The sequence below is a fragment of the Mchenga conophoros genome, linkage group LG1 (assembly GCF_057382185.1).
Source record: "Mchenga conophoros isolate Kocher_MC1m ecotype Shallow Benthic linkage group LG1, M_conophoros_male_GT1.1, whole genome shotgun sequence".
NCBI classification, from domain to species: domain Eukaryota; kingdom Metazoa; phylum Chordata; class Actinopteri; order Cichliformes; family Cichlidae; genus Mchenga; species Mchenga conophoros.
Genome location: NC_140526.1, coordinates 15,777,073 through 15,790,211, shown reverse-complemented (window position 1 = coordinate 15,790,211; position 13,139 = coordinate 15,777,073). Strand labels below are relative to the sequence as shown.

Sequence of the window (13,139 nt, the reverse complement as noted above, 5' to 3'; positions counted from 1 at the left end):
AAATTTTTTGTTCAAATTATTTTGTTCAAATTACAATTAGACTCTTTCCAGTCGTTAAAGGTGACTGTACACACCATTTCCCCGGACCACATGCCCTCGTTATGTTATTCTTATTGGCACGATTCAACAGTGTACATTCAAACTGTAACCCTCACCATCATGGATTCTGCCAACAAACTTAGTAGAGGTGTGTACCACGGACCCAAAACAGACCAAAAAAACCACTGAAATTAAAGTTTATTCACTTTTTCAACTCTTCAACACAGATTTAAATGGAGCATAAGCTGCTAATACATTGTGTGATATGCAGAAAGACCTGCAGCTGATTAGCTGCCATCCTAAGCCATTTCTGTCATAATTATTAGTACACAGTCATTAGGAGATTCAGAATTCTAGCAATATAAGCACCAGTATATCTCCATCTGTGCATCGAGTTATTATGCTGCTCTGTAGAGTGGAAGTTTTACATCTATCTCACCACATTTACACTTTTTCCCTTCTGTTGCCTTTAATTTTACAGTTTCCAGAACTCACAGTGGGATTATAGCAGGTTCACAAACAAATAAGAGTAGATGAGAAAAGTGCAAAAACTCTAAAATGTGGACCATATCTTGATACCAGTGTTTAAGACAGTAGTTCTCAGACTGTGGGTAGATGCCACTTGTGGGGCATTGAGTTACTGCATTAAAACGAAAAAAGGTATCATGGGGACCCTATAAAAAGGCTCTAAAGCAATACAATGAAAATCATGTGACTATAGTTACATGGATGACAATCACCCAATGTTAGTGGAGTAGGATTAAGTGGGGCGTGCCAGAAAAGGTTTGAGAACCACTGATTGAAAATTAATCCAAATGTTATGCAAATGTTTTTGCTTTTATTTGGCCTTAAAACAAAGTACTAAAGAGAATAGTATTGACAATAATTAAACAATAAGTTATTGTTTAAAATCTTTCATTAGATTCTGTTTAAATTCAGTCATCATTAAATTAAGTTGACAGAATAAATAAAAAACATTCCCATTAGTAAATTGGTAATCTAATGCACCGATAGAAAAGTGGCTGTTAAAAAGCTGATACTTTCCAGTACAGATGGTTGGATTGTGATCAGTTTAACAAGCCAAGATCCTTGCTTTGGTGACCCCGTGTGAATAAGAAAGCAGCTAAAAGCTTGCTTAATCTCATCATTTCATTTCAGACTGTACACTCACACACAGCTGTAGCCTCTGTTATGCCCCCTGTTTGCTATACTTCTCAAAGCACTTGTTAATAATAGAAAAGTTAGAAAATCCCAGCGACTTTATGGCAGCAGCTACATATCGCAGATTCTCTGAAATATCTGCTACGGCTGGCAGCAGTGGTGGTCATCTGTGCTCTTTGTGTCTCTACCAGTTGATGTTTCGGGGCATTCTTCTTCCAAAAATGTCATTGCTGTCTCTTGTTGGATGACTGAACTATCGCAGCTCATATGTTTTCATTAATTTACACAGTAGAGGGACTTCTCCAGGCATTTCTGTCAGTGACAGTTTCACAAGAGTCACATTGGCACAATACATCAGTCCAGTAAGCTGATGGCTATTCATGTCATATAGTATTTATTCACCTATATAGCTATTAGATCCGTTTCCATCCATCAGCTGTATGTTTGTTTCCTTCTTTTTTCAGTCTGTATCTCAGTCTGCGCATCTCTCTGTTTACTGTTGTTTCAATAATATCTGTTAAGACTTTGAGTGACTGTACTGATGTCTGGTTGTCCGTTCATCCAGATCTCTCGGAGGATCCTCTCCCGCTCTTCTAGCCTCTGGGCCCGGTCCAGCTCTGATGACACACACACACAGAATAAGTTTTATGGACACTGTCCATTCATGTTACTGTCAGATTTATTATTTATTTATTATTCTATTTGAAGATAGGAGCATGTGTGTGTGATTATGTCTGGCTGCCGTGCTCATAGAGACATAACCAGAGCGTCACACCAACACAGTGTGAGAGTTCAGCAGTCTTATTCTAATTAATTCATTGCTGTGGACACTGTGCAACATGGGTGAACAAACAGTATATAAAAGATGGCTTCCAGGTCTGAAAGGGGAAACCAGACGTGCTTTAAACTTGCATTCTAATCCAGCAGGGGTGACCTTTGGTTGCAAAAGAAGGCTGTTGGTATTGAAGTCTATGAGAAAATGAGTCTTTTGTAGACTTTGGTAAACACTTTCCAGATGAGTGTTATGTCTGGGTTTCTGTTAGCTAGTTTGTGGACTATGTTATTGGGCTTCTAATCCACCAATAAGTTATAAACACCGAGTCTGCCTTTATGTGTCTACGTCCTATAGAAGCTTGTTTTCACCAATAAAATGAATAAATAAATCAAATTGCCATGCAGCTAGCTGAGAAAAATTTAGGAGTGCATGCCTGTCTGATGTTTGTGTTGCAGTAAAATGATGCATAATGAATCATAAATACAGAGGAGCATGTGTTAAAAGAAGCACAACACAATAACTTTATGTTAAGTCTGCTATTTGAGTAAATGTACTTTCAAAACTGCTTTTTATTAAAACATTTCACTGGACTACGATTCATATCTAAAGGATCGGATCATCTGAATCACAGCAATACTATGATGTCATATGATGTGTGGGGTATCAAATTAGGAGACCTTATTTTAAAGGAAACAGCTTGCTGGATGTGTGAATGATGTCTTAGTGTGTGGATGGTGACATTGGTGTGCGTCAGTGTCTGCCACAGATACCCTCAGCCGATGTGAACATGGTGGCGTGCATTAGGGATCTCTCAAAGCGTCTGCGTCTCCGGGCTGATGGATCAGTTGTGTCATCCCAGTCCTCAGACTCACTTTCCCCAGTAGGCCCAGTCTCTCCAGAGGGGACGACGGCAGTATTGTCTGGGTTACTGTCTGCGGGCTGATGGTGGTGACAGCTGTGATGCCGACGATGTTGGAGTCTGTTCCTTGGGCGATGGGGAAGATTGTTAGTGTTGCCATAGTGGCAGTCTGCTCGACAGTGTATTTGGAAGACGATGGCGCACAGTGTGACAAGAAGGCCAACGCACACGCCGCCAAGAAACACAAGCGCTGTCCTCTCGGGCTGGTCTGTAAGAGAGGCAGGATAAATTAACAAATAAATTAACTGCTGTTTCATCCTTCTCTCAGTCCCTCCCTGCACAGTCTTTAGTCTTTATGTACTACGTTTTCAGACATCCCTCACCTGTCTGTTGTCTTTACACTGTTTCCACCTTCTGACCTCCACACATCTGTCTTTGAGCCAGTGGGCCAACGTCGCCGATCCCTTTTCAGCTTTCAATGCCAGAAAAATGTTTGACATGTTTGTATCTGCTTTGTGTTTTCTAGATCAAATTAATTTTAGTGCATGGGCCCTAAAGCCCCTAGTTTGGTCTCTAGAAGATCAGACCAGTGAAACCTTTTCCTTCTTTTATATAGTGTAAAAATGCATGTATGTTCCCATGTAAAAAGAAAAAAGAAATCAATAATAGGTCTTGCTTTTTTCAAAATGAGTCAGTCTACTGTTATTACAAAGAAATATTACTGCCGTAAATCAAAGAACCATCTTGGTTCAGTGTAATGTAACAGAGCAGCAGTAATATTTTTGTCAGTTAGAAAGCTGTGAAACATGTGGCTCAGATTAAACTAACAATGCAGACAAACACTCTCATGAACTAATCCTTTCTTCATGATTTGATACACAATCCATCCTATGTGGGAAAATACAGTCAAAGTGTGATAAATGATTCCTTTTTTTCTGCAGTTTTCACATGTTCTGAAGGCAGATGTCAAACTTTTAACAGACCTGTTCTTGCTCTTTGTTTCATACCCCTAGTAGGTTTATGTGCTAATATTATGTGCTAAGTTAAAGAAATTAGCACATAATATTTGCTCATCACATCAATCCCACATAAAAGCTTCTTTTTTCTTTCTTTCAATTGGACCTACTGTACCTGCAATGAAGGTGTAAGCAGCCAGTATGTTGCTAAGCAATGCCATCTCCTGGGACACCACCTTCACTTCCATATTTGGGCTTCCTGTTGTTGGAGCGCTCATGTTGTGGTTACTATTTTTCCTGCAGAAGTCAGTTCAGCACCTCATGATAAGGAGGATTTTCCCTGAATTCTTAAACCTGTAAATACCCTAAAACATAAGAATGAGAAACAAATTAGAAAATGAATAGCGTAAGTAACTTCAATAAGTCATGTACTAAAGCTAAACTACATTCATGTGAAAAAGTTTGTTTTCTCAGGACTGCATGCAATCCTCAGAAGAAGAAAAAACAAGTATACCCTCACTACAGGAATTAAGAGGGAAAGTAGCAAATAGGTGTTGCTAATCAAATGCACATGATTGATCGTCAGAAAATGTGAGCACCGCTATAGTTTTGCCAGTTTGCTGGTTGAGAGCATTTAAATGAGTGCTAACACAATGCAACGATCTTCCCAAGTGTGGAGGTCCCAGCAAATTCACCGAAGGCCATGCAATGCTCAGTGAAACTGCAAAAAAAAGAGTTACAGCTCATACTTTGCTGGCCTCAGTTAACATGATATTACATTTTGTGACAATACAGTTAGAAAATGACTAAGCAAGGCAGCAGGGCTTAGGTTTGCCCCACCTGAACAAACCTCAAAACAAACAATGTTGTTTGGACAGAAGAGACCAAAGTTGGAGATGATGTACAATAGCATGCTTGGTGAAAACCAAACATGCATGTCAGGGCAAACAACGCATGTGTCAAGCACGGTGGTGGAGGAGTGATAATTAGCCCTAAATCCTGGCCACAAATGGATCATGAAATAGAACAATGGTACCAAGCAGAGCAGCAAATCTACCACGTTTCACACGTTCATGTGAGCCAGTTGTCCACATTAAAGTGAGTACAGGGGAAGGGTGGAAAATAAAGGTACCCCTGGTAACCCCTTTTCAGTTTATCATCAATCAAAACTGTGGCTTTATGGAGACAAGTCAAAGTGGTTAAACTGTCATTTAACAAATTAAAGTTAATCACAGAGGACTTTGAAAACACTGATGCCTTACCCATCAATCTGTACCTCCCTCCCAGTTTTCACCATCATTATCAACATGCCTGAGCTGTTTTCCTGCAGCGTTTAAAAGGGAAAAAAAAAAACAATAATTAGGCATCCATACCTCAGATAATATTTTGTTTTTGGCACAAAAAACGCGCATGTATTCACACATTCTTTTGTGCACTTAAGTCAGTTTTGCAATATCTGTGCAGCACACAGACATGAACACACACGATTTAGTGCAGAGCTCATTCACTTGAGAGAGGGTGTTTGGAAGTAAAGGAAAGCCAGCGTGGAGATTTTCAAAACCAAGTATTTTTACACAAAACAGTTCATAGACGTGGACATTGTTTTAAACGTGAAGATTGAACATCAAGGATTTGATTCAGAATAATTTCTTACTTTGTCGACCACTAGGTGGCAACAAACAGCTGCGAGTGTTGCTGAAAGCTCAGGAGTTCAAGGCTTCCCATTAAGACTTTGCGAACCTGGCAACAGACTCAAGCACACATGCTGCCGTGCACCAGCTTATAACTGACAAAGCAACTTTAGTGCTGAAAAGCGCTCATTTCAAATGTGCTAAAGTTGCAATGCAGATGTGTGGAAAGAAAATAAAAGCATAAGAAGGTTGCAGTAATGTCTCAGGACTTAAACAGCTTGGCTGTAGCTCTGCATAGATGGATGTTTGGCTTTGAGCACACTGAATTGTAACTTAAATCACGTTAACTTTCAGCTTTAATGCTGTGCCTTTTAAAGCCCAAAAGAAGTACAGCCTAGAATCAAGCTCATGTTTTTGGCTTGCAGACAGTGCTATTCGTGCTTTTAGATTGTTTTAGTGTATCAGCCTGAACTACATCCTCCAGCTAAAATCTTTGCTGCTACCTAATATTGCAGCTCAGCCGAAGGGGACATTGTTAATGTTTAGTTCCTGTCATGCTGTCATGAGCATGAGTCTCTTCGCACAGACAGATGCGCTTCTTTTTACAGAGAAAATGATTTCTGCATGAAAGGGCTTACAACAACGTTTGTTTTTGAGTAACCGATTTCTGGGAAGTTTATTTTCCCCCACATGTATTTTTTGTTTGCTTTGAAGAACAGTTCAGCCGGATGCATAGAATTACAGGCCAGAGCAAAAATAAATGTAGTGGTGGTGAATTGTTCCTTTAAATTGTCTACATTTACTCTACGGTTTATTACCGTCTCTTGTCAGTGAGCTGAAAACATGAAAGTGGTTTTTAACATGCGCACATTTGGCGCTGACCTGGAAATGTGCTTGTTTCAGAGAGACAGTCCATCAAGTCCGGGCTTCAGAGAATGTCATAAATTACCCACACTAACAAGAAGTGTAAGGGGGGTTTTATTTTTATTTTTATCTAGGCCACAGAATAGAGTGTATTATATACGGCCTTTGGTCTGGACATAAAGATCCAAACTTAGACTATCCGGGGCATTTCTTTAAGCTCAAGCATAAAGAGTATGACATGATGGTTGGTGTCATATACAGTAAGTGATGATTATTAAACACTGAAATGAGTAGCTAAATCTCAGGGGGAGAAATTATTAAGTTACAATAAAGCAATATTAATAGTAATTAATAGTAAGAAGAAATACAACAATAACTCTTTAGAATAACCAGCTTAAATTACAAATCATTGTGTTTGAACTAGTTTAGTTCTGTATTTAAATTTCATAGCCCCTGTGTTATCAGTGTTACTGAACTCAAAGCTCGAGTGGCTTTTGGTGTCATTTGGACAAAATAAAAAATTTGAATAAGCTTTCAGAATATTGTAATTCAAGTCTGAAATGGTCTGGACGTTTCTAAAATACTTTGCACAGTCTCGCCTGTTACAAAAGACTCACAGGTCTTTTCATATCAGAACAGATTATTTATGTTTCAGTGTTGGAAATAAGATGCAGTGGGTTAAACAGAAGACCTTCAGAGCACAGTTTATATCTTGCGTGAAGCCAAAAATCAGCTCTGACATGTTCCTAGCACATATGGAGGACACATATGGAGGACGTGCATTGCTTAAAGCGTAGAAGTATGACTGCACGAGTGGGCTGTCTATTCCAGCAGTGTTTTTCTTTTCCTTTTTTTTCTGTATTTCTGCAGACTGCAGTTTTAATGGTTCACATGATTCTTATAATGTGTATGATGGAGTTTGAATGACTTTACTTGTACAGCACCAAGAATAAACCTGTCCCCATCAGCTAGGCCATCTAATAAAAGCTCCCTCTTCCTAAAGATAATCCTAGAATGTAAGAAAACTGAATTTATACATTAACACCCGCAGCCCTGCAGACATTTACAGTCTTGTTAGAGATAAATGAAAACTTGTGTCCTAAGATACTCTTATTCTCTGTAGCTGCAAAAAATGATGACGATAATGATTAAGCAAAATTTCCAGAAATGACATATTAAATCTGAACAATGCTTAATGCTTACACAGAAAATGTGCAAAGCACCTCAGAAAGACTTTTCTTTTCTAGCATCTTCTTCAAATAAAATCTCGCTGTAAATAAACTTTATTTAATTTCATAAATGTGATTTCCCCACAGATTTAATACACGTTGTGTGTTCTCCATCAGATTACTTCACGAAGACTCTTTTCTTAATGCCAAACAACAGTAAAGATATCAGCCTATGAAAAGGCAGCGTTTATAAAAATGAACAATGACACTTTTAAACATGTAAATCTGAACTGTGTAGAAATACAAAGATGCCAAATACAGAATGTTGTGCTCTTGAGCTGCACAGCTGTAAAGACACGGCACTGAAATTTAAACTTGAACAGATGAAAAATGGATGAAGCTCTGAGAGAAGATCAAACTGGCCTAATTTCTCTGGATGTTTTCAGCTGTAAAAACGCTGAAGCGCAGTGCTCTTGACCTGTCGGGAGAAACTAAGAGGACACTAGAGAACAAATCTGCATTTTATCTGTCACGTTTCTGGAAATATGGGCCAAGCGAGAGTCATTTTTGTCCCCTCCTTACTTACTGTTAGGCATAAAAAACACACACCTCGCGCTTTTAATTATGTTAGAAAACAAACTGAAGAGTCGAAAAGCAACTTGTCATCACGGGACATACAGAAGCAAAGAATAAAAAAACAAAAAAGGCAAATCGCATTTCATTAAAGTGCAACATAACACGAGCAAACATAACACAACCTCCAAGCCCTTCTAAAGTCACTGACTGTCAGGGTCATTTTGTGATGTTGTGTGTAAATGCTGCAGGACGTGACTGCCCTTCTCTCGCCCACTCCCCTGCTTACTCTTTCTTTCTGTCTTTAAATATGACAGTATAGCTTCCTGTATGTTACAAAAAAAAAAAATAGCATTATACCATCATTAATAATTTATAGTTATGGGTATTAATCACACCTTTTAAAAAAATGTAACACCTATCTACCTTCACAAACAAGCCGCGGGACAAAAAGCAGATGTTCATCAGTATTAGAGTTGAGTGGTGAATGAAAAGTCATGCAATAAATTCCTATCAGCCAGCTGATCGCCACAGTTATGTAATGACATTAGTATGAGACGGTTGGCCTGCTGCCAGCTCATTACAGTCAGTCACACTCTGTTCAGCAGTCTAGAAATAATAAGCTGTTTACTCTGATGACTCAACTACATGCGAAAGGCTTTTTCTCACTCTGTACTTCACAGTCGGTCGATCGCACTGCAAAACTAAGATTTGCGATGCTCTTCTTTGCTTTCTTCCTTAAAAGCACTTTTTTTCTGATTGTTTGTCCAATAAATATGAAGCCCGTAGGGAACCCGAAGTCCTGCAGAACCATTGGATCAGTGCTCTTGTGTGCATGTGAATGTGAAGTCGTACAAAGGCGTGGCAGTCCTTTGGGCACTGTTCACAGATTTAGGCAGTGGCCGGTCTTTCAGTCAGGCTTTTTGCACTTGTGCGTGCCATCTTTCGTCTTTTCATCCCACTGAAGCAGATGTTTTTCTTTGAAGCTCTCCTGACCCAACTACATTTCAAGCATTTCAAGTGACCATGTCAATATTGGCGGCTTTATGAGCATGTTTGTAGCTAATATGTCTTTGTGGTGATGGTGTGGCCGCCCTGGTGAGTGTTTCTTCAAGGTTCACAGAGGAGGTATTTGGGGATTCAGCCATCTTCTGTATGGTGCACATGATCAGAGAAAGCCTAGTTTCTGGAGGAGTGTTGCTTAGGGCAAAACATCTCTGGTGGGAACTTTTTCTTTCCAAGAAATGCAAAATACTCAATGAACGCAGTGCACGTACAAGGCATGAAATTCCTTCTGCTGATGTGGAAGTGTTCATGTGAGGTTCATGTGCTCACCACACTTTTTGTTTACCTTGCAAGGTCTTTTTTCATACTTATTGAATTGTATGCTGATATGTTAGAGACATTCAACATTTCAGCCCTGGATATTTATCTTTTTGATGCTGATCGTTAGAATAAAGTGCCTACATGACCCCCACAGCATGCAGTGCAAGAGATAGGACACCAGTCCATCAGTTATTGGAGGCAGTTTTTGGCAATCGTGCGTGGAAACAGCAGTGTCATCAGCAAAGAGGCCTTTTTTGACCTTTTAACCTTTGTAGGTCAAACAGCTTCTTGTGGGCTTCACTGTGGAGGTAGGTGACCGCAGTAAAGTGGCCAAATGACCAGAAAAGAACATTCAAAATAGCTGAAATTTCAAAATAAAGATGTGGTTTGTATAGTCTTGCATACTCTGATGGGCATGTCGCAGTCACAGATCTTCTTCATGTTGTCACTGAAGGAGTTCGCTGGCTTTTCTCAAGGATCATGAAATATTGTATCTGCTCTCTATGTTGAATGCTCTGTGAAGCCGATGACGGTAATAGTAGAGTCCCTGTTTTTTGCTACTTCTCCTATGATTGCCAACCGTTTCCAAGCTTGTTCAGATTTGAATGCACACTGACCCTAAATATGAGACGTGGAGCTTCTTCAGCACCAGGTGAGCAAAGATTTACTCACCATACAGAGTATGAATATGCTATGACAGTTTTTGCAGTTCCCTCTGTCCTCCTTGTTCTTCCAGATTGTGATGATATTGGCATATTTCATGTCCTGGGACACAGCTCCCTCCTCCCAGACAGAGGAGTTAGTGGAGTTAGCCAAGGACTGGTCATCTGGCACACAAGAGCAATGGTTGGCCATCACTGCTTTTTAAACAGTACATGCCTGAGTTCTTGATCTTCTTTAAGATTACTGGATGTCCATGATGCTTTCACTGCTTTGACTGGGTTTCAGCTTTATCCCCTCAAATAGGTCGACTTTAACCTATTTGATGCCCACATCTGCTCCCACTGTATTCAGGAGCAGAACTCAGGCATTACCTACAAGGGCGGCTCTAATCGCTGTGTTTTGCCAACAAGAAATTTAAAACACATATTTAAACTTTAACTGAACTCATGAATTTGCTTGGAGGGGTTTTCACGAATGCTAAAAGTTTATATCTCATATGTTAGATTGGCTGGATTTGTTTTAAATTGGGTCTGCATAATCTAGGATTATGGCTCAGAGAACGTGAAATTTTGCAATGATATGATTAAAGTTTGTGTGGTTTGTTATACTGTATGTATAAATGTACATTTTTAGCAAGAACCCGGTTCGATCCCCGGTGGACACAGAACTCCCTCTGAGGTTGCGTCGGGAAAGGCATCTGGTGTAAGACTATCTAAACACGCAGAACTACTCGCTGAGGTGACCCCGTATGAATAAGGGAGCAGCTGAAAGTGGCTTTAATGCTAATTTTAAAATACAGAAAATTAAGAAATCAAAAGTCCATCGCTCTCTTTTCAAAACATGCAAAATCAATTACACATAAGTCTTTATTGAAATGCTTTGAAATTCCCATAGCTACAGTTTAGATCATCTCACATATTAAGTCACTTCTATTATTTTACTAATATTTTATTACTAGTCGTACTTTATGTGAACCATTTTTTATTTTCCTAAACATTTGAACATTTTTGCCCAAAGTATTGGATAACAGAGGTGAAGCCAGCAGAATAAAGGATGCTTTTCTTCAGGTATTTTGTTGGGCAGTTATTCCCAGCTTTGTTCGGTGATGATGCTTCAGTTTGTAAGAATAGGTGTGGCAATCAATGGCTACCTATGGCTCAGTCATTTACTCTATGGGGATGCAAAGTTTCAGTGATCACATCTCTGTGTGTCACTGCAGTCCATACATGTGATACCTTTCCCAGATATTATCCAGAGTCCACAGGGTTATATTTTAAATCTTTTTAGTCCCATCACTGCAATGAAAGCAATAAAGGCATATATCAAGCTCCTTATATATTAATTTTTTTCGAGTGAAGTCTCCTAGACTCCAGCCCGAGGTGTAAAACATGTTGCGCCTTTGTTTTCATACACACTGATGCTCTTCTCTCTTTTCTTTTTTTGCATGTCTGGCCAAATTCTTATGTGGCACAATAGCTCTTTGTTTTCCTCCATGTGGTTGAGAAAACTATATAGTTCCTCCGACCCGTGGTGTAGTCCACCACGACACTAACAGAACATACAAAAGCTCTTCCTGCACAGGCTCAATCCTCCACATCATGCTCATCACACTTTAAGCATATTTCTTCCCCCGTGTGTGTGACTGCTGATACTAATCTAACGTGACACTGGCCTTTCCCTCTGCTGCTGCACCGGAGCGAGAGTGTGCACGCAGATTTAGAAAAAAAAACAAAAAACGGAAACAAGACAGAAAATTAAAGAAAGGAAAAAAATTACTTGGCGGCACAAAGAGTAATTATATGGAGGGAAAAGTAATCGAGCAGTGAGAAAGACAGATTTGAGACTTCCTACAAAATCATAATAATTATAAGCAGATATAAAAACCAGCAGTGGTGTCACCATGAGCAGTTATCAGCACATGTAAATAAAATGTTTGTACTTACATGTTAATAATGTGAAGAGCCCATCTGCTCTCCTGTCCTCTCATTCCTCCTTTCCTCTTTACTCTGGTCTTCTCTTTTCTCCTCCTCTCGGTACTCCTCTACTCTGTGCTCGACTCTCTCCTCCCCTTTTTTCTCCTCTCCTATTATCTCCACTCTTCTCTTTGCCTTTCTCTCAAAGAATACCAAAAGAAGACTAACAGTACAATTATAAGTATAAATCTCCTCTGCCCTCCCACAGTTGTCAGACAGGCCCAAAAGCCTCCGTCTCCTCTTCTCTTTCTTATGTAGATACAAATTAAAAATGTCAGTCATTCTCCTTTCATGCCCTCAGTTCTTCTTTCTTTAATGCCGTAGCAGCAGGAGGAGAAGGTACACTGCTCTGACTGTTTTCCAGAGTGCAGCTTTCCTTTATTCCGTTTTAGTTTTCTTTTTAGAGCGAGACATAGGTCAGCTCCTCGGGGCAGAAATGTGACATGAGAGACCCCGACAGGTCTGCCGAATCTCTCTCCTCTCTCTCCCTTTCCCAAACGTCTGCATGCCCTCCTCTCTGACTCTGCTGCTTTTTCCTCTTTCGCTCAACAACGCACACACAGCAGGACACATGTGCAGTTGTAAATGAAGACTCGCTGCCTCTCCTCATTTGCGCTTGGTCTGTTTTTCATGTGGAGCGCTCAGCAGGAGGGAGGAGAGAGAAACACTGAGGAGAGGAGAAGAAGAGGGACAGTGGGGCAGGAAACCAAGCAGAATACAATATTTCATGTGCAGTGTTGAAAAAAAAGTGCTATAATTTAGACGCATCACATGAAATTTCAGAAAATCACATCACGCCTGCACCCTGTAAAGCTAAGCTTTTTTTAAATGTGTAAATATATATTTGTATATATAGTCACTAATCAGTAAAAGAGGCATGAGATAAAATTCAAAACTGAGCAGCACAGTGTTTCACATGCGCAGAGATGACAGTGAGTGGCTGTGACAGATGAGGATTTCAGTCACCTGTGAAGTCACCTTCTCACTGCATGGGCACACTTTGGATATTATTATTATTATTATTATTATTATTATCATTATTTATTTATACTGCAGTCGGACCATGTGCCCTTACAGTAATACTTATAGCTGATATTTTAGCACCAAATCAACACTTTTCTAAAAGATCAAAAACAACTTTATATCAGAT

At 39.6% G+C, this 13,139-nt stretch overlaps 1 protein-coding gene across 3 annotated transcripts; it reads right to left on the bottom strand.

Moving 5' to 3' along the window:
* Window positions 1–219: 219 nt before the first annotated feature.
* On the bottom strand, window positions 220–12,507 carry eva1ab (eva-1 homolog A, regulator of programmed cell death b). 3 transcript variants are annotated; one of them, XM_085267624.1, is made up of 5 exons: window positions 11,960–12,507; window positions 5,053–5,114; window positions 3,966–4,155; window positions 2,746–3,102; window positions 220–1,817 (listed from the first exon to the last, which is right to left on the bottom strand). In XM_085267624.1, the coding sequence occupies exons 3-5, from the start codon at window positions 4,066–4,068 to the stop codon at window positions 1,705–1,707; spliced, it is 573 nt and encodes a 190-aa protein (XP_085123750.1). In that variant the 5' UTR covers window positions 4,069–4,155; window positions 5,053–5,114; window positions 11,960–12,507; the 3' UTR covers window positions 220–1,704. The 3 variants fall into 3 exon arrangements, with proteins under 3 accessions (XP_085123750.1, XP_085123756.1, XP_085123761.1); XM_085267630.1 differs by having other exon boundaries at window positions 3,966–5,114; XM_085267635.1 differs by lacking the exon at window positions 5,053–5,114.
* Between the last annotated feature and the right edge of the window lie 632 nt (window positions 12,508–13,139).